The following is a 21,847-nucleotide window of genomic DNA, read 5'->3' on the forward strand; positions in this document are numbered from 1 at the left end:
CATTTATTATTTACAGTCCCGGGCCAGTCTGTTTGCTCCAACTCCGTTAAAAATGTTCAGGTGACCATGAATCTCCCAGTCACATGCAAGTTGGCTCTTTGCACGGTTGCAATTATGATTATGAACTTTTTTTTCTTTTTCCAAGTGATGTGTGGTTTAAGAGCATCCTTTTGTGGTAACAAGAGTGAGAAAGAGGAAAGAAACGGTAGCAGTTGCGAGTTACATGCTGCTTTTATGGGTGCTTTTTTGTCGTATTTATTTTCGCGAAACGCAAACCGAGTAATTTTGGAATGCTTCGGCTAATGGGTGCAAGTCGTAGCAGACCGTCAGCAGCGATTAACTGATGGAGTCGGTGGCAATCCACCGGAAGGGAAGGGCAATCTGGAAACTAATAAAAACAACACGATGCGATTCTACGTGGGCTTCGGGTCGCTAAAGCGGATTAAGTTTGCGTTTCTTGCTTTTATAAGTCCATTTCCGGACTTGCAGCGTGGAATTGTGAAGTTCCTATTTAAAATAATAATGTTAATGGCAAATATAACCATCTCGGGCGATGATGTTAATAACCATAAAAATAACAACAACCGCGAAAGAGATTGAGTGCACAGCCGAGTTTGCGCGCACAGGGGATTTGCATTTATTTGTCGACGTTTCTTTAACAAGCCTCTTCTGGCAATGCTCCGGGTCAAACTTTGGTTGGCATGTTTTTGACGAAATAATTAAAACCTACCACGGGCCAAAGGACTGATGTCGGATGAAACCGCGATGTAACGTTTATTAACGATTAACTTGCCGGTAGACATTGTACAAGGAAAACCATGTGCTTCCAGGCATTTGAAACAGTTGTAGGAGGATATAATCCTTTAGCCAGCCTTTTTTTCCCACCCAGCACATTTCTTCCGGAAATAGTAGAACCTCCGGTGTGGTTACCTGTTAGCATCTTTTTCCGTGGCAGTTGATATAAAAAATTTAATATTTTTCCGATGTTTTATTTTCGTCAATATTAAATCGCTTGGGACAGAAAACCTTCTAGATCAGAGAGGGACTCTTAATCTAGTCGTTGAATATATGAATCTTTTTGTAACGCTTTGTTTGTGATTTGCCGGTAATGATATAGCAAAATAAGTTAGATATACCAGAAAAATAGTCTTGTAGAATGGTTTGAAGAATTTAAGGGTGTTGTGGTTGTTGTAAAAATTCCCATTATGAAACATCGTACTGAACGTGTATTTTGACGTTTCTCTAAGTAGTGTCAATATAAGATTCTTTCAAATTTTTGAGATTCGGCTATTTGTTAATGGGATTATATGAAAGCGATTCGAAATCCTTTTACCTGATGACAAACATTAGCTGCATTGATGTTTTAGCAGCACATTAAATATCTTTAGCTTATTTAACACCACACCTTCCATCGCATAGTGCACACTTCAGAAAAAAATTCAATGCCACCCACTTATCTATTCCGAAAAAAGGCAAAAACTAATCTTGAAGCCTGCACTTCGCAGCACTTGCGACTGGTTGTTTGCTCTCTCGGAAGCTAGCAACCACAGACCATCGCGGCTCAACATCCGACGATTTCCACTCAACCAGACTTTCGAATCGCGTTTTTGTTCTAAGCCATCGCTGTACACATGAGCCATATCAGCAAAAAACAAACAAAAAATAATGCTATCACTATCCAGTCAACTTTCAACGCAATCTCACACGTAGCTGACCGTTGCCACCTACTCTGATTCGGTAAATTCGTTCGCTAACTGCATCCTCGCACTTGGACCAGAAACTGTAGCACTAGTCAGACACCCTTACCGTACTATAAAGCATTACAACAAAAAGGACTGCTACTACTATTATTGAAAAAAAAAGAAATTTTGCTTTCTCTTCTACGGGTGATAGAAGTGAACGTATGTGTATGCAAATTACAGAGCGCCTTCCCTGTTTTGGCTTTCTTCCTAGTCGGGCGTACCTTGGTCTGACTTTTATGATAGTCTTTGGTGATTGGTGTTGGTCTACGAGCATTTGCTCGCTTACGAGGAGAACAATTGGAAATAGCAACTGTCGCAGTCGACTCGGTCCTTTCCATTCATCGAATGGACGAAATTTGATTATAGTTCCCTTTTTCTTTACTGGTTGGAAAATTGCTACACATCACTCACGTACTGATCGTTTCCATCTATAGAAAACGTTCTATTTGAAATTCATCAACAAGTCGAGCAGTTGCTGGGTGCTGGAATTGTTTGGTGCGACCGTAGGAAGATAAGTTCTGTTCTTCTTTTCAGTGGAATGGCAACAGTATTTTCCAATTTCGTTACCAGACAAAATTCGTCCTCAAAACGTCAGTTTGCAGATGGACATTTTCCATCTGGAAGGGTTGTCAAGAGTTTGTGTTTGCAGAAGGTTGTTCCGATTGCGGGAAAGTTTATTACTGGGTGGGATCCACACAAAAGAAATCCGGTGCCAAACTTGTTGACCAAGTAATTTCCACTTTAAATAGCTTTTCCAATTGAATTCCTGTGCAGAACTGTAATCCAGCCCAACTCACTGACGACGTCTGTCGAACTCAATCTAAATGCAAATGTCAACCTCCCGATGATATCGGTTGCGACAAAGTTTCCTGGTCATCGACATCACCACCCTTCAAGGACTACACCTGTTGGTTGGTCTCCGAGGAAAAACATTTAAATCTTTAATTGTTCTAACGGGAACACAACTCGCATTGAGATGCTACTCGGAAGCACCCTATGGGAGCAATCTGGGTCACCCACTCGCCAAGCAAAGTGCGGAACGCGTAGGACAAAAGAAATGGAAATTTCCTTTTTTACGACCTGTTCTTATTAAAAATTCCACCGGGCGGAACATCTTTAAAAGTCGCGTGATTCTACTCCGACGATTACGACGATGACGACGAGCACGAAACGGCACAGATGGCCACCATTATGCGGAACATCGCAACCGAACTGTCGCGTCGGGAATTAGTCGGAATGGGAACTGTGGGTGGTTGGTTGGATTGCACCAAGTCATCCAGAAAGGCTTAAGATGTGCCAGGTAGTCGTTGGTTGGTGAAGGTTTTTCATAAATATTTCAAAATCGTTGTTTTATCTCTTTTTGCACAGTTTATGCGCGGTTTGCTTTTTTTCCGCTCAGTACGGCAAAAAAAAAACAAATCAAATATGCAGCGGGCTGCGACGTTAGATGCCACGCTTGGTAAGTGTGGAAATTTAATTTCTGAAACTCAGGCAACGAAGAGCGGATGATAGTATTGATAAACCTGAAAATATAGATATTTTTGTCATGTGTCGACAATCGATCGAGTGACACCCATTGTAGTTCAAAGGACTAGTGGCTATCCTTCTGAGAAACTGTCCAAATCTGAACACTCAAGCACAGTGAACCATACCCGGAAAAGAAATTTCGAGCGCACCGTGAAATTACAAAGATAAACAAAAAAAAATTTTGGAAGCGCACCAAACAGAACAAAAACATCGGAGTAAGCTGGCGGGAAACGGAATAACAAGTTATGCAAATTATGATTCGTACACTGCTTGCTGGTGTGCACGTTCTTATTTTTATTTGTCAGTCTTACACTTTGTCCCTGTCTGTTTTGGTACCCGAAACTCCTCCCCTTTCATTTCTCAGTGCTTGAAGGCAACGGCAAGTAACGAGCTTGTTAGATTTATTTAACTGATTCTGTGACTATGCTACTGAAATTTCCCGAAAATTTATCATAATTGATTTCTCGTAGGAAGCCGTTTCACCAAACCTGTCGTTCTAAATTTCTGACAAAAGCTCCAATTGTCAACCAACCTGCTGAAGCGGACAACGACTAAACAAAGATTGTCTCAATCAATTTCGAGGGGTCCCTTCGGGTTCGAATTGATTCGAATCGAGAGAAATTTCACTCAATTGATGTTCACGGCTTTTGACGAAATTGGTTTGAGGTTAGAGGCCATGTGTGTTTGTGTAGCAGGTCTGCATTACGCTACCAGAGTGAGGATGCTTGATTGCTGTAATCATGATTTTTATTATCAACGATTTAACCTCAGGCCGAATTCTTTCGGGATCCGAAACGATGTTGAAGCGCGCGAGTAGAAATAAATTGGCTCAGATAAGCATTCCCGTTACAACTATTCAGCGAAAGTTTCCATTCGATGCTAGGTTCAAATATACACGAGTGGTGATAAAAATCGGTGGAATTTCGATTGCGTTCAGAAACGCACACACTCAATGATGCTGGCATAATGTTTGTTGCTGTGGTGGTAAGTTTGGGCCTGGAAGCGTGCTAGAGTTGAAGGCTAAATCACTCTGACGATTGAAACCAATTGAGAGTGATTTCGTGGTTTACGTTGATTAATTTGGGTCGCAGACAGCAGTAATGAAAGAGAGCATTGAAACTTGAAGGGAAACTGAACAATAAAACAACTTTTTTTGCGTACTGTTCAGTTGAATTTCAAAAGGTAAATCGAAGATGGAATATTCGGCCATACTCTAGAAACGGAAGCCGCCTTCTGTCATGGTGCGGAATGTGAAGGGGAACTCAAATAAACTTCAGACGCTAATGTTCGTATACTGTTTGGAACACGTTTAGCAAGTTTATTTTTCTGCTGGAACCGGAGAATGAGTCCGAGGGATTGAATAAGACCGAGGAAGTTTGGGTGTTTCAATTAGGAAATGGATATATTTGCCGACAGTTTTTGGGACCGAATGTGTTTTTAGGTATCTAATTGAATCTTGGTACTGGATTTAAATCCTAATCAATTTGGGTAAAGATCACAGTAACTTCCTTGAAAACATTTGTTTGTGTTTTGTGTGAAGCTAAATCTATGGTTGAGATTTCCGATTCCAGTAAGCAATTGCTAGGCGATTTTGTTTATTTATAAATTTTGTAGCTTTTTCGGTTAGACTACTCCGAACTAGAAGGGAAATTGTGTCTCTTCTATGAAGTAAACACGATTCTAGCTACCAGCAAAACATCATCCCTTGCTCACCCCCTAGTCTCGTATGAGCGAGTAGAGTGGGATAATAACAGTAGTAATAATAATTTGCCACTCGCCGACATGCACACGGAATGCGCCATTGCTCCTTTGCCTAGCAAGGATCGTGGCGACAACAAAGGCGATGAAGTTTGCCGATCCGCCGAAAAAGTTCTTCTCTGACGGAGAAAACACTCGCCGAATACTTGTGCTTTCTCATTTGTTGATTCTGTGCCGATTTTTGGTCGCCGTAATAGTCATAACCATTGCTGCCGCGTGTTTCTCGCACAGTTCCGGCAATGTCACAGCTGGATTCGTTCCTTTCGATAGGGTTACCAACTTAGCCTCATCAGTGATAGACTAAATGGTGAATGATGGATGAACAGCCCGATTTTTCTTATCCGAGAGAAGTAGAACGATGGAAAGAAAGAGGATAATGTTCTTGTTTTGAAGATGGCGCTTCGTTCCAGTTGTTGTTAGTAGAAGATGATGATGATGATGGGAGTGCTCGTCGTCATCATAATCAACTGACTTCTTGTAGTAATTGTTTCGCGTCGCACATGTGCGGTGTTCTTGGTAATTTCTATAAATTAGAGATAAAATTCTAGCATTTTGAGTTTTGGCCAAACTAGTGAGCAATGTTAAGAAAGAAATGGAGCATGGCGTGAAGAAAACGTTAATTCAAAAGTTTTCATAGCAGATCCAGTTGATACAGTTGAGGAATGAAAAATTTTGATCTGGTTATTTATAAACAACACAACTGTCGGCTAACAGTTTCATAATTCCAGTTGACAATTGAGAGATGTAAATTTTTCGTGTACAATGAACAGAGAACAATTGGTCTGCTTTTCTCTGCTAGCGACGATTTGACTGAATAAAAAATGTTGAAGTATCTAGAAATTCCACCAATCGAAAAGTAGGTATGGATAGGTATCCTGAATTATGAATTTGATGATTACGATATCCAGAAAAAAACGAAAATTTTGATGACAACGATTTCGAGGTTGGTTACTTGATACTAAAAACACGAAATGTGTAATGTTAGGCTGACTTCATTGTGCGTAAGGGATAATATTTTAAAAACGAACTGAGATCAACTGAAGTCACCGATTGACAATAGATGATTGCTAATTGGTAGTTTACTGTTTCAACTTAACTGCTAACAGCTAAAATTTTATAGTTTGGAATACATTTGATTGTTTCGAGTTGACAGTGGGATAGTTGTTTATTGTTTCTAGTTGACAGTTGGAAGATAATAGTACAAAATCAATTGAATCATACTTTTTATGCATGATGCCCCATAAGAATACAGATTCTTCCATAAGCTTTAATACAAGCTACTTCAGCACCATTCACTCAAAGTTCATACGATGTTGGATGTTGGCAAATATCGCATTTAACTACATTCTCCCATGCAGTCATGATGGCAAAAATACGATGCCTTTCATTCAAAATTATCCCATTTAACTTTGGATACAAGTGGTCGTGAAGTGCTGCTCATCATGGTGTTCCTGTATGAGACTTCTTTGGCTTGAAGTTACATCATACGAAGACGACAGTGACTATAAACATCACAACATTAAAGCTAAATAAAAAATTTAAAAACTTAAAAAGGAAAAATGAATAATGACGGTGCTTTTGCGGTGTCTCACCACTCCACACCACCAGCGACCGGATATAGTGGGGTGTTTGCGAGGTGGCAGTGTACCTGAGATTTCAATTAAAACAGTTTATTAGATTAAGTGGATGACAATGTATGCTTCTACACGCTGAGGACTTCTTTTGCTGGTGTTCCCGCATATTCAATCACATCGGTGATAACACGAAAGTCTTTGCGTGTAGAGGCAAACAGTGTGAAAATAATTATTTTTAATTAGGAGTACTCTCGTTGGCTGTTTCTTCCATCAAGCTTTTGCTTGCTTTTGGTCTAAATCTCATAGGATTCTTTGTCCATTCCGCCAGATGGGTCTCACACAAAAACATCAATCTGAATTGATTCTACGCAAAATAAAAACACAGCCAGCTGATAGGTTCTCTTTGATTCTCCCTAACGATTTGAATTTTGGAAAATAATGTACCGGTAGTCGGACTAGGATAAAATTCAGCAAATCTGTTATAAGACTATTAATGGTTTGTTTGGTTACAGGCCCTCATGGTCTGCAAAATGAAGAAAATCGCTAGCCAATATAAATAGGTGGTTCATGAAAAATAGATTCTTGAAATTGACATTTTTAGATTAAGTACACTACCTCTGCGACCAGGGGTTTGATCCGAATAAAAATTGGGATATATGATATATGACCTTTCATTTGAATCCAAGTTTGTGAAAATCGGTCTATCATCTCCGAGAAAAGTGAGTGACATTGTTTTCACCATCACCATATCATCCTGTAATTCAGGAACCAGAAGTCGGATCCAAATCATATTCAGGAACTTTATATGGGATAACACTTTTTATTTGAATCTAAGTTTGTGAAATTGGTTCAGTCATCTCTGTGAATAGTGAGTGACAATATTTGTCAAACACACATACACACACAGACATTTGCTCAGGTTTTCAAGCTGAGCCGAATGGTATATGACCCTCCAGGCTTCGGTTCAAAAGTCAGTTTTCACAGTGATTGTATAGTCTCTATATAAGAAAAGTAAAAATATTACTCAAAGACAGGACACTAACACGTTAACTGTAACATTCCTTTAGTCGCAGATGTTGATCTAAACTGCTTTCTTTCTCTCTCTCTCTCTCTCTCTCTCTCTCTCTTTATCTCTTATCATCTACACTCTTATTTAATCATACCAAAAATCATTGTATCTAGCACATAATTCCGGATACCATCTTAGCTTCTCTCATCCCTGGAACTGCTCTACAAATTTCACCTAGAACATTTCTATTAATTAGAGATAAAAGCTTTTCATTGTCGTTTGCAAAATATAAAAATAAGAAACCGAAGACATAAAACAAATGAGGGCAATGAGATCGATTTCATTATTTATTACTGTCGCAAGGGGTTTAAAGTAAGACAATTTGGGGTTGTCAATATTTCGGTCTATGATGAGTGTGAAGAAAAACAGACTTTATATTTTGCTACATCTACATCTACATCTACGTTTCTAAAAGAATTTCAAAAACTTTATGCCAAAAAAGCATTTTCAATGTATCTATTTTTGATATATTTTGATCAAAATGCAGTTTTCAAAAGTATATTGAAAAGAAAGTTATTGGTTTTCATTGCCAAAAGAATGTGCAACTCAGACAAAGTAATGCGTATCTTCCACGAATGACTATTTCAAACACAATATGAATAGTATGATATCATCAGAAGCCAAATACGTCCTACGTCCTCATTGCTGTATAAATAGGTATGTGGAAATTCAAATAAGTAATGGTTAATCTAAAATGTTTGTAGTTGTCACTGGTCGTGCGTTTGATGTTCGTAATTTCAATTTAACACTTGGTGGGACAGTTTCACGATCGACAGGATTAGCTATCCGCTTCAGTGACTCAATACTTTAACACCAAAGCCACGTTCTCTTCATTGTCATATAAAAATGTCCCTTTCTCTTATGGTCACCACAAAGCGTTCAGCATAAGCTTTTTTATGGTCAGAAAAGCCACCAAATAATTATCCGACGATGATTCGGAAAGAAAATTTAGTTTTGTACTCTGGTCCCAGAGCGAATGATGGTGAAAGGCACAAAACGAAAGGATTAAAATATAATTAAACTTGAAAAATTTTAACATTTCAATCTTGTTGAATATTTCGGATGCGCATCACCGCTGAGAATGTCACCCCGATTATCCACCGGAGTGTTCAGATTACAAACGAAGATAACATAAATTCTTTCCCAGGGCCTCTGTCTATTATGGTTGATATTGTACGGGAAAGCCGAAAGTTTGGACTCAGCTTTTCGTCCCAATCGACCAAGATTGCCTTTCGAGGATAATCAGAGCCTAGTGTTACTTTTGGTTCTTCTTCGCGAAATAAGCTTCCATCGTACTGCTGCCTGAAAAGCTTTAGGTCTCGGCGATGAATTGGCAACAGTTGAACAACACCGAGCAAGATTAATCGACAAAAGTTTGACCGCACAAGAGCACGGTCATTATCATTATCCTTAAAGTAGGCGCTCTTTACTTCGCTCATCAATCCGAGTGAAGTAAGTGAAATGAGCGGTACTTGAGACTAATAGTCAGCGGGTTCTGCTCAAGCGTTATTCGCTGGTTATGTGATTTATGTTACACTCAGTTTTTTGGTATAAACAACGGGCACTTTAGCGATCAACGAGGGGTCAACGGATTCAAAAGAGCTGGTATTGTAGCGGTAGTAAGCTGAGGGGTGTTTTATCGTAAAGATTTACAACATTGCTCTTTAAGAGGTCTGCATTGTATTCGGTACTGAAATATTGACAAACAATTAGAAAGCAATAGGCTGTTAACAATCGTTCGAAGCATTCCGTACAAGTGATTTTGCCAGCTTCCCATGGGTGCTGAATGTGAAACACAAAGAAACTTCTTCGTCGCGTACCTTCTCCGCACGTAAACTATCGGGAAATTTACGACATACAGTATGTCCGCAGTGCAATACTTATTTTCTTTTCTAGCAGCACTATATGTAAGTACTCACATAAGCATTTTCAATTAAGCCAAATTTTAATTTAATATTTGATTATTAGCTGTAAACATTAGCGAGCACCACAAACATCATATCAACTCCAAAATATCTCCGGGGAAAAAAGTTCACTACTTCTCATTGCATTCCGGCTCCCCTTATGCTAGTCAGCCATGTTTACCAGCTACCATTCACCAGTCACGTAATGGACATCGTCCATCATCTTCTGTACATACACTTTCCGTTAATATCGGGATCCAAGCTGTTTGCCTGACCCAAATTCTACTCCTTCCCAGGCATCAAACAGACAGTAGACAAAAGATGGTGGTTTGGGTTGCGAATGGCAAGAAGCGCACAGATCAGACAACTGAAAATTAAGTCGCTACTTTTAGTGCAAGTCAGCGGTCAATGGACAGTCAACTGAAAATCAATCTATTTCATGGCTCTTCACCTTTTGCGTTTGTCACATAACACTCCGCAAGGGCCCTCTCCCCTCTGGGTTGTTTTCATCCAACAATATGTTGGTCTGATTAAGAAAGAAAAAAAATCCCGCTACAATCAGTCGCAGCCGGGTGAGAAAAAAAATTGACTGAATCGGGACGCAGGAGCTGAAATCGATCGTGTTTGGTTGAAATCAATTTCCTCTGGTTATAACCTTTCCCGACAATTTCCTGGACCGATTGGAGAGCGCATACCGAATACTGAATAATACATATTTAAGTGTGTGTGTGTGTTTTTTTTTTGAACGATGAGGTGAATGCACCATCTACCTGGCAGTTTCTTGTTGGTGCGTTATTCCATGCGTTCGTTAGTTTTGACACATGAAATGATAAATCTGATGATCTGACATTTCATTATCTATTTTCAGGTATTACACCTACAGCACACTAAAATACCTACATCACACTAAAATATATCTTCCGTAGAGTTACTATTTCAGAAAGTGGATTGTCCACAGGCTTTAGTCGTAACTAACATATCCATAATACTCGACAAAATAAACATCCTAATTTATTGCCACTGGAGAAGAAGCTTTTAACTATGTACATCTATTTTTAATGATTCGTTGGCACTCGTTTACAGGTTCGTTAGCTTCCCTATCCTTTCATTGTATAATACAAAGTATCGAATCCACATCAGCCATCGAATCGTTATAAACTTGAGCGTCTAATTAATACACGATCGATGAAGTGATTGAATTCTGTTCGCTTGAAATCATCAATGGACTGACTGGAGTGACAGCACTTGCGGAGGAAATTCTCCAGGAGCATCCAGTGAGTCGTAAAAAAAATTCTGATCTCAGTGAAAACTTGTTAACTGAACTTCACAAGGGCCCATCCATGTGGTCATGCTTACGCATATTTCAAGCAAATTTTCGCTGTGAACTCGAGCACCCCACACATTTTTATATGCATTTTGTTATCCCGCTACTAGTTGCTGAGTAAAAGCCTAACATCGTGTCGTAACCATATCTTTGATCTTTCTCATCCTCGTCCTTCGTTGGTTTGATGGGAAGTCTGCGTGTGAGTGTATGCGAATTAATTAGCGAATCACTCCACCCTCGTACCATCTTTTCGCGATGGACTAACCGCGGTATATGGTGGCGGGTATATGTATTCTAAAGTAGACCAGTGCGCCGATCAAAATTGTCAACATGCGACTAAAGCGTCTTTTTGACCAGCGGTGGCGGCGAATCGGCGTGACGCCATTTCCTGAAAATATCGTCGACGGAGGCGGCGCGATTCAGCGTAATTAATTATAAACATATTATTAATTTTAATATTGATTCACACAGGACAATTTCTCTATTTTATTGTTTTCTCGACAATCAACAATCCTAATGTTTATGTGATCCATTAAAGCCAACGTAGTGAATAGAGATAGGTGGATGGTTTCGAATGCATCGAATTAGAGGAGAAATTGAGATCAACATAAGTGCGGTTATTTGAAGATGGTTGACTTTTTTTTATTTCGAATATAGAGGTTTTAATGTTAAGGTCAGTCGCCTATTCGGACCAGAAAATTTTTTGAAAATTACACAGAATTTTCATTGTAGTAGCTACTGAGGGGAACTTAGTTTGACGTTGCTTCCAAAATAGAAGAATATCGGAATTTTCAACTTGATTTGGATGAGACGTAGATATGTAGCCTGTGACTTTCTGTTCAATCGCTGAAGTTGCGTTGTCTGTTGTGTCTGAATGTTTCAAAGTTAATCCAATAATTGATATTTAGTGGTATCCTGAGCCTTCATTTCAACAGTTGTTTCATGGGAGTTGATATCTTGAAATCTTATATTATCATTTATATATTTTACAAGAAACTCAATTTTAGTTATTCCGTGAGCTTTCAACTCATTGCCAATACACGATAGACATAACTTTTGTGCGTAAGGTAACATTATTCATTTTCATGCCAACTATTGAAAGATATTTCATTAAAATATTTACGATATTAAATAATGCTCATACCTGTAATAAAATGATAAGTAAAGGTAATGTATGATCGGCGTCTAAAACCATCAGTCCATAAATCAAAAGTCAAGGCATCAAATGGCTCTGAGGCCGCAATATTGGCTTGCACTTCTTCTAGCATAGCATTACACATATCGTTTGAAGAGTTTCATCTACGCCAACTATGCCCCATTTCTGAAATTCATTATTTTCGTGTGTATTCAACATAAATACTGAATAATTGAATAAAAGAATGCATCTGACTCGCATAAAATCCAGCATCCCTTCATCACAAATGACACTAAATGGTTTTAAATCACGACAAAACCAAAGTGCAAAATCTCTGGAAAGAAGAATAGACCACCTTATCGTTTTACCCAAAATTTCTTGCAGTCGAAGAAAAAAAAACTGTAAAGTGAAGCATACTTTTTTGTCGACTTAGTTTCACTAATTCCATGATCCTCTCTCAGTTGAGGCTGAGTAAGATTCAATAGAAAAACTAGAAAATATAGAAATGAATTAGAAACTCAATTTCGACACTTACTTCCCAAATCTGTCCAAAGTAGTTGAAACAGTGTTCAGGTTAGAATCATTATCGCAGAGCTCCGTAGTATTTTGCTTAGAACATGATTTTTTTGCTTCCGCAAAACACAATGAGCAAAACCCTTTATCGGTAACAATATAATCAAACTTTCCATTCTTCATGTACTAAAGTTTTCCGAAATAATTCCATGTATTACTTGATTTTTTTACACAATGTGAGGTGTCAATTGTAAGATCCATAATAGGAATTTCGTTTAAATTCAAAATTAACGGTATTGCGTAATTCAAGTTTACAGCGATTAACTTTCGAAAGAAAATATGAACACACTCATCCACAACTACTTAGCATGGTAAAAAAACTACTCAAAATAACTGGGTATTACAATTTTTTATCATTAATTTTTACACGATGGCACTACTCATGAAATATTGATAAATAAAGTTCATCTTTGACACCTATCGGTGGTTTGATCACCCTGGAATGCAGTGGCATGACATGAAAATCTTATGAAACGGAATGGAATGAACATGCAAACAAATATTTGCCAGTTTTCAATCGATGTTTACCAGCTCATTTTATGAGGTTATTTCAATTTCGTATAAAACCTAATTGTGTTTTTATCGTGACGTCAAAATGAACAAGCATTCATCCTTGACAGTTCAGCAGTACTGCCTCCATGGATTTTGCCCTATGTCTGTCTTATGTTAATTCACTGTAGAATTTTCAAAAAATCGAAAATTTTTTTTTCACTGCAAAGGGTCATGTATGATCTTAAAAATAATATTCCAAAAGATGAAAAGTGGGAAAATTTTCTAGACGTCTTAATTTCGACTTTTACCGCGAGACTCCGACTATTAAACGACTTTAAACGCGTTTATCTCAGAACAACGTTTTTTAAGCTGGCTGGAAACACAAGTCAAGTAAATCTTGATCAATTGATTCAAAAATTGTACAGAATATTCTCGATAGTTATCTCCACAGAGGTACGTAGGGGTTTTTGAAAATTCTGAATAATTTTTTTATGAACAATTTTGTGATAAAAAAATGCGGTTTTATTTTCTACTACGTACCACTATGCACACTGTAATATGAAATTAGAAAATGTTTTGTTTTTTGTTCTAGATCGAGAATTTCCGGCCGTCAAAATGTAGTACTTTCGCGGAAATGCCGCCAAGCCGCAATTTTGTTTTTCAAATTTTAAAACTGGTCATTTTTTGTACTTATACAAAATTGCTTTATACAAAATTCGGATCACTCCATTTTTTGGATTCCAAAATTATTCCCCAAAAAAGTCCAGTGGTATAACCCCTTAAGCCAAGTTTCCTTGCGAGTATGAAAACAGTACGGCTGAATTGTCAAATAAATTGAGGTTAGCAGTGACAGTGACACCTAATAGTAGGATTATTTTCATTAGTATCGTATTTACACTGTCACCGTAAAGATACTGCGACGATTTTTTTCAGAAATACGCCAGATCTACTCACTTCATAGGCTGGGATAATGAATAAATTGAATTTTAAATGCGTTTTTAGATAAGACTGCTGAGGCTCTTGTTTAAATTGAAGGGTAATGAGTGGAAAAACTAAGTATATCTTTTTCGTATACTTACGTATGTAATTAACATAAAATCGATTTAGCGCTCAAATGCATTCAGATATCGAAAATAATATCAAATTAACACCCGATATCACTGAGAATACTATAGAATTCATTTCATACAAACTTACAAATCTGATTAGAAAACAGTTTTATCAAAACCCTGAGTTACAGTTATTAGAAATGCATTTCTCACCTTATAAGTAAGTAATCTGGAATTTGCGTAGACAGGTAATGTGTATTTAACTCATACCGTGTAATATAATGAAAAATCAGAAAATATCAGTCTATTTTTATACAAACTTTCCATAACATAACGACATTTAAATATATTTTTAGAGGCGAACCAGATTATTGGCACAATGACTCCAAAATAAAAATGTAGAGGTTCTGCTTGTTTGAAGATGATCCTTTCAGTAAGAGCTGTCAAATCGGCAGGAAAATTTTCAATTACTTCACATTTTTATCGATTTCTTATAAAATGGGTAAATGCATTTGAAAAATCATAGTAGAAGTAGATGAAAATGTAACGTTGACCTTGTGCGAAAACTAACGTTTATTCAGAATGAAGCATGAAACTTGGTTTAATATACCATTTTCAAATGCCCGGAAATAACAAATAAAGTATCCAAAATAAATGGTACTCGATGCTAAAAAATGTTAGTTCGAATAAACCTAACCTTACTTATTTTCTTTTACTCCAGGTTTACTTTTATTGCTGATATCTAGTTTTACTATTGAATAAACGAAAAAAATGTTGCAAATCACTACGGCCGATATGAAAATTTTCGGCAGAACCCTCCTTTTCTTGGTTCCATTTTTCATTTTTAGTTGTCGCTACCGGTAATTCAGTTTTGCGATAATGTGCCAATAGCTCAAAACCTTTTAAATAAAGACAAAAAATAGACTTTGAATCAAATGACATTGGCTTCGGTTGACAGCGGTAGTACTGATTTTCAGTATAAGTAGCCGGAAAATGCTTTAGTGATTAATTTTCAATGAATTTTCATGAAACCCGTAAACAATTTTCCACATTGATAAAATTATTTTTTTCGGTTGAGGTAATATAATCGGCGGCACGATTAAAATGTGATAACCGGCGCACTGGTCATTGTTTTTTTAAATTGGCGGCGTGTCGAAATTATCGGCGGCGGCGCACAGGTCTATTCTAAAGTTGCCTGTTCCGATGGAAACGCTATGCGAGTGGGCAACCAAGTGCCAGAATGATCTATAGAGAGAACGGAGCGATTACTAATCTAATTTCTCTGGTCTCGTTACAGGACCGCCACTTCAAGATGAACAGTAACGGAGAGCCACACGTGGATCCCTCTCAGGACTACATCCTGCTACTCGGGTACGAGAACGCCACCCACACGGTGCTGAGATTTCGCCGTAAGCTGGATACCTGCGATACCAATCAGGATGTTCCCATTACGGTGAGTAATTTAGTTTTATCGGGCTTTGCTTGTTGACTGATCAGGTAAAATTAAATGTGTTGTGTTCTGCTTGGCCGGGTAATTTGGAGGAGTACAACTGGGCACTTATTCTTTCTGTGAGAGAGTTTTGGGTGGAGTGAATTTTACATTGGCTGGAGGGCCAGCATTATGAGCTGGTTCTAGCTCGCCATTCAACTGGTAATGTTGGTTGAAGTGGTGTACAAGCTCCAGTGAACATATTGCTCGGTACACAATCTTAGGAAATATTGGGTTCTAATTAAAGTAATGGATCTGGTGATGATTTTTGCTAAATAAAATATAATAGCAAATATAGCAAAAATAGCAAAAATAGCAAAAATAGCAAAAATAGCAAAAATAGCAAAAATAGCAAAAATAGCAAAAATAGCAAAAATAGCAAAAATAGCAAAAATAGCAAAAATAGCAAAAATAGCAAAAATAGCAAAAATAGCAAAAATAGCAAAAATAGCAAAAATAGCAAAAATAGCAAAAATAGCAAAAATAGCAAAAATAGCAAAAATAGCAAAAATAGCAAAAATAGCAAAAATAGCAAAAATAGCAAAAATAGCAAAAATAGCAAAAATAGCAAAAATAGCAAAAAAGCAAAAATAGCAAAAATAGCAAAAATAGCAAAAATAGCAAAAATAGCAAAAATAGCAAAAATAGCAAAAATAGCAAAAATAGCAAAAATAGCAAAAATAGCAAAAATAGCAAAAATAGCAAAAATAGCAAAAATAGCAAAAATAGCAAAAATAGCAAAAATAGCAAAACTAGCAAAACTAGCAAAACTAGCAAAACTAGCAAAACTAGCAAAACTAGCAAAACTAGCAAAACTAGCAAAACTAGCAAAACTAGCAAAACTAGCAAAACTAGCAAAACTAGCAAAACTAGCAAAACTAGCAAAACTAGCAAAACTAGCAAAACTAGCAAAACTAGCAAAACTAGCAAAACTAGCAAAACTAGCAAAACTAGCAAAACTAGCAAAACTAGCAAAACTAGCAAAACTAGCAAAACTAGCAAAACTAGCAAAACTAGCAAAACTAGCAAAACTAGCAAAACTAGCAAAACTAGCAAAACTAGCAAAACTAGCAAAACTAGCAAAACTAGCAAAACTAGCAAAACTAGCAAAACTAGCAAAACTAGCAAAACTAGCAAAACTAGCAAAACTAGCAAAACTAGCAAAACTAGCAAAACTAGCAAAACTAGCAAAACTAGCAAAACTAGCAAAACTAGCAAAACTAGCAAAACTAGCAAAACTAGCAAAACTAGCAAAACTAGCAAAAATAGCAAAAATAGCAAAAATAGCAAAAATAGCAAAAATAGCAAAAATAGCAAAAATAGCAAAAAAAGGAAAAATAGCAAAAAAAGGCAAAATAGCAAAAATAGCTAAAAAAGATAGCAAAGATAGCAAAAATAGCAAAAATATTAAAAATAGCTAAAAGTACAAAAATAGCTAAAATTACAAAAATAACAAAAATAACCAAAATAGAAAAAAAGGGAAAAATAATAAAAATAGTAAAATAGAATTATTTAGAATCTATGTTCCTGTTAAGTGCTTTTATCATAGCGAGAATAAAAACAACAAAAAAAACAAATCCCTTGATGTCCTTCGTCAAAATTTAGCCACGTAAAATTTCATCTTGCGCACGATTCGTTTCTCGCTAAGGAGGACATTACACTGGTCGGCAGCTACTGGACCTACCCACTCTCCGACTGACCGACCGAGAAGTCAAAAACTTCACAATTGGTTTAGTGGTGCTGTTGGTGTAGGGCGATGGTGGAAAAGCGGCGACCTGGCTAGCAGAATTGCACCAGCCAGCCGCACTCTGAACGAGAACGAGGCAATGATGAATTTATGCAAATATCAAAATTGCGCTGTTATGAATGCAAATTTAAATTATAAAACGCTTATAACGAGCCAGCTATGGGGGAAGGCCTCTGGAGGCATTCACTCAAGCATCGCACGGAAAAGCCCAGCCAGTTTCTCGCGCGCCGGTGATGGATGTGAATGGCGGACGATGTTTAGGTTTTGCCCATAAGGAGTTTGATGAATCTGTGCATAGCAAGTGCTTGCGGTGTAAACGTTATTACCGGTGTTACAGGAATCTGGGCGGTGGTGGCGGTGATTTTGATGGTGGTAGGTTACTGGATTTACGGATGAAGCGGAAGATGAATTTCGTTCGGGTTTGATGGAAAAAGGAAAAGTTTTGAAGGTTTCTGTAGATTTTCTGTGGTAGAGTGGCTCTGTGCTGGCTGGTCAGGATAGCTGGAACATAAGGTTTCGGACCACTCTAGACGGTTCAGGCATCGGAAAGTAATGTAGAACAATTGCTTCATTGAGCAGCCAGCTCCGGAAGGATGATGGTTTGTCTATCATATACTATTTATAGTCTAGTCGAAGCATAGAGAGCAGCGTGCCGCTCTGCTGGCAAGAACAGATTTAAATAAATTTACATTTGAATAAGCTGATAATTGGAAAGGAATAAGTGCCAGACTCCGGAACAGACCTAGTCAGTGACAGTGCACGGTAGATCGTGGATAATGTATGCAAGCACCGAGTCGGTTGAACTGTTATTTCAACTGATGGTGGTGAGCGACGAGACACCGACGATGACGACAACGACAAAGTGTTCAATTTCCCATTCAACAACATTTTCTGCTTTTTCCTCTTATTTCAGAACGACACCATCCGCATCATCTACATGTACCACAATCGGGATCCAAAGAATGGAGCTCAAGCCATCGGAACGTTGCCGGATCCAAACGAAGCTTTCAAGGATTCGGTGCCAATTTTTCTCACTCAGCGTGTAAACCAGGTACCAATCGATTTGGACTCGCGGACCCGTATCCTGGAGTTGCGCAATAAAGATGTCGAGATTCCGATGGGTGACGACAATCTTCGGTGGTGCAAGATGTTCAAACTGGATCAGTTCGTACGGAAGCAGCATATGATACGGGTAAGATGTGGTCCGCAGCTATCACAGAGTTTATGTGTGAGGTTTCCTATGAACTGGGCGGAAAAAGAAAACAGATTGAACAATAGAGGAGCGAGGAGAGCCAATATAACAGATTTCATTTATTCAAATCAAACCACACTAGGCGGTAGAAGGTCTCTTTGTTCTTTTCAGTTTCGACTGTAGATAAGCCGTATTCCAAACCAAACAATTGCAGTAGTTACATTCGTTCCTTCTTCCGGCACTTGTGGGTGGGATGCCCGTAAATGGATGATGGGGTTCATGGCATATAAATGATAAATTGTATGGTCTATTATGAAGTTTCCACCTATTATCTGTCCCTGCCAGTTAAGCAATATGCCGATACTAGCGACGAAGTTAGCACACTTAGTTGTGCACATGAACGTCATCCTAATGTGGTAAGTTTGTGAAGTGGTGGGAGAAAAAATATTTAAAAACTGTCTAGATTTCGCATCGATAGCAGGGTTTATTTCAAACATATAACGAGTGCAACACTTTTCATTTGACTTTTTTAGATAAACCACGAACAAAGCTTCCACGCCAGATTTGTAAAGATTACTTAATTAATTATCTGAATTTCCACGAATCTCGGCACAATTAGAATACTTTGATTTCTGCGGCTCTCCTCTATCCTCCACGAGGTGAACATGAAGAATACAAGAAACGACATATTATAAGATTTGTATTTTTCATTTTTTTGTGTTCCTCGAATCCAACCACCAACTGATTACCACATTTTATTCTGTTTATTCGTAGTATGAGCCCGTGATCGAGTCGCGTTCCAATCTGCCTTTCATGAAGCACATCGTTCTGTACGAGTGTCAAGGTTCGACACCGGAGCTGGAGATCATGTCTCGGGAGAATGGACGATCCTGCATCAAGTCGGAAAAGGAACTGCTGACCTGCAACTCGATTGTGGCCGCCTGGTCCCGCGGTTCCGAGGTAAGTGTCTCCTAATTGAATATGTTGATGACCTGATGACCTGGACAGTCAGCGGCATGGAAGATAAAACAAGCATCATCTCATTCATGTGTGATCTCAAGGCGATGTAACAATGTTGTCTTCTTTGCGCTTTCATGATCAGTTTTTCCTGTCAGGTGTGACCCTCGAGACTGTGCGTTTCCTATTCTGAATTCGGAAATAGCGCCAATGCCTGCAAGTCCGCCGTTCGAAATTTTTATCATTGTTTTCATTCAAAATAATCTTTCACTATTATGAAATGTTTATTGCTATTCTTTTATTTTTTTCTTCTGCGACACGGATGGACATCAATCTGTCATCTGTCGCTCCGCAACTATCAAAAAAATATGCTGGATAATAGTATTTTCCTTCCAACCGAGTCAATCGAAGTAATGGGCACTGATGGGGAGGGGCTGATGGTCTTAAAAAGCACACTAAAGCGTTCGCTTGTAACAAATAAAAAGCAGCACAATGGGTGTAGATACGAGTGCGGAAGAAGAGTGAGCAAGCACGCCTCTGATTGGTCGTTTGAAGCTGTTTTGGAATAATAATTTTTCCGGTTGGCACCCATTATTCATTGTTTGAACGATTTTTGAATTTTGATTTTTTTTTCAATGAAACTACGGTTGAGGCTTAGATTTCAGATGAAGGTGAAATGTGTGAAATTTGTTCAGATATATGAGAGGCATTGACAAAGGAAGCAAAACGGAATTTATTTCAGAATCCGATATGCCTCCATTGTAATAATGTGAAATTTTTGGTCTGCCTTTGCAGTTCCTTTGTATATTCGTACATGTTATCTGGATAATTTGTTTTAAGTCATGATGTCTCCTGGAAATGGTGACACTTTGGAGGTTTCAGCTTACCTCGGAGAAGAACCGTATTATTCATCGTATAATTGACACTAGCTATCATTTTCTTTGTTTTAGCCTACCCTATCGGGCCAGCAAATGTATTATGTCCCGAAGAGCAAAGGTTGAAATTCGAATCCAGATATTTTAATCAAATGATCATATATTTGTAATGATTTTTCATAGAAATTATGGCAATTTTTTAGACAGAAAATGAAATGAAATTAAAACCGCGCCATTCAATTTGATTAAAATCCATTTTGTTCCATAGTCACGTCTGAAATACAAATCTGGTCTTTCACCCCATCTACGAAAAAGTACATTTTGTAATATCACTACTAACTATATTCGTTTTCTCTTACTTAGGGTTTCACCTTTCCACTGGAAGCTGGTTATCCCTTGGACTCATATCAGGCTCGTTTCTACATGATGGAAACGCACTACATGGGCTTCCAGAGTAACTCGATTGACATGCGACCTCGGATGGACAACTCCGGACTTCGACTGTACTATACGACTATCCTGCGGAAACACGATGCCGGAGTGCTCTCGGTAGGTATCCAACCGAATTGGCGTCATATCATCCCGCCTGGTCAGGAGCGTGTGGTGTCCGAGGGTCACTGCATCGAGGAGTGCACACAACGAGCATTTCCCCGGCCAGGAATCAACATCTTCGCCGTCATGATGCAAACCAACCACATGGGCAAACAGATTCGACTGCGACAAATCCGATACCGTGAAGAACTGCCACCGATTGCTCATGATTTGAATATCGACTCAAACTATCAGGAATTTCGTCGATTACATAGTCCCGTTAAAGCATTGCCAGGTGATCGACTGATTGCGGAATGTTCGTACGACAGTACTACCAGAAAAACCATTGCTCTCGGTGGTTACACATCCCGGGATGAAACCTGTCTGGTGCTAAGTCTGTACTACCCTCGCCAAAAAGAACTCACTTCCTGCCACTCGATTCCTAGTCTGCCAACAGTTTTACATGCCGTTGGTATCAACGAGTTGGCGCCAGGAGCGAATCCAATCCGGATAGCATCTCCGGCCGAAATTGCCGGAATGACCTTAGAGGAACGCCTGCTTTCCTACGACTGGAGGGTAAACTTCAACACCTTCCAATATGTGATACGAAAAGGTGCATTTAAACCTCTCTGTTGGAGCGCTCGTAACACTCCGATTCCGGTAAGTTCAATTTTCGTACCTAAAAAGTTCAGCTTATGAATGTATTATAACCACTCGGTTGTCTCAAAAATAATCTTGACTCAAATTACCCTACGAATTGATTTCTGCACTGACGACAAAGAAGTGAATTTCTCTAACTCGTCAAAAATCAACTAAATAAATATGCTTCCCTTCAAAGGATTCTTATTTAGGGAAATACTTTTCCTGCTTTCGGTTTCGTGTTTCCTCTACAGCCATTTGCAAATCACT

The 21,847-nt window shown here is 38.3% G+C and overlaps 1 protein-coding gene across 3 annotated transcripts in view; it reads left to right on the top strand.

Moving 5' to 3' along the window:
• The window catches only part of LOC131435318 (MOXD1 homolog 2-like), a 44,995-nt gene that overhangs the window by 22,122 nt on the left and 1,026 nt on the right, over positions 1 to 21,847 (top strand). For 2 of the 3 annotated variants that reach the window (XM_058603054.1, XM_058603053.1), the window contains exons 3-6: positions 15,445 to 15,600; positions 18,297 to 18,575; positions 19,350 to 19,535; positions 20,771 to 21,598. In XM_058603054.1, the coding sequence (XP_058459037.1) occupies positions 15,445 to 15,600; positions 18,297 to 18,575; positions 19,350 to 19,535; positions 20,771 to 21,598 (1,449 nt within the window). Of the gene's footprint in view, positions 1 to 15,444; positions 15,601 to 17,277; positions 17,756 to 18,296; positions 18,576 to 19,349; positions 19,536 to 20,770; positions 21,599 to 21,847 lie in introns of those variants that run through there. The other variant, XM_058603055.1, reaches the window with a different exon arrangement.

Source organism: Malaya genurostris, chromosome 3 (genome assembly GCF_030247185.1).
Source record: "Malaya genurostris strain Urasoe2022 chromosome 3, Malgen_1.1, whole genome shotgun sequence".
Lineage (NCBI taxonomy): Eukaryota > Metazoa > Arthropoda > Insecta > Diptera > Culicidae > Malaya > Malaya genurostris.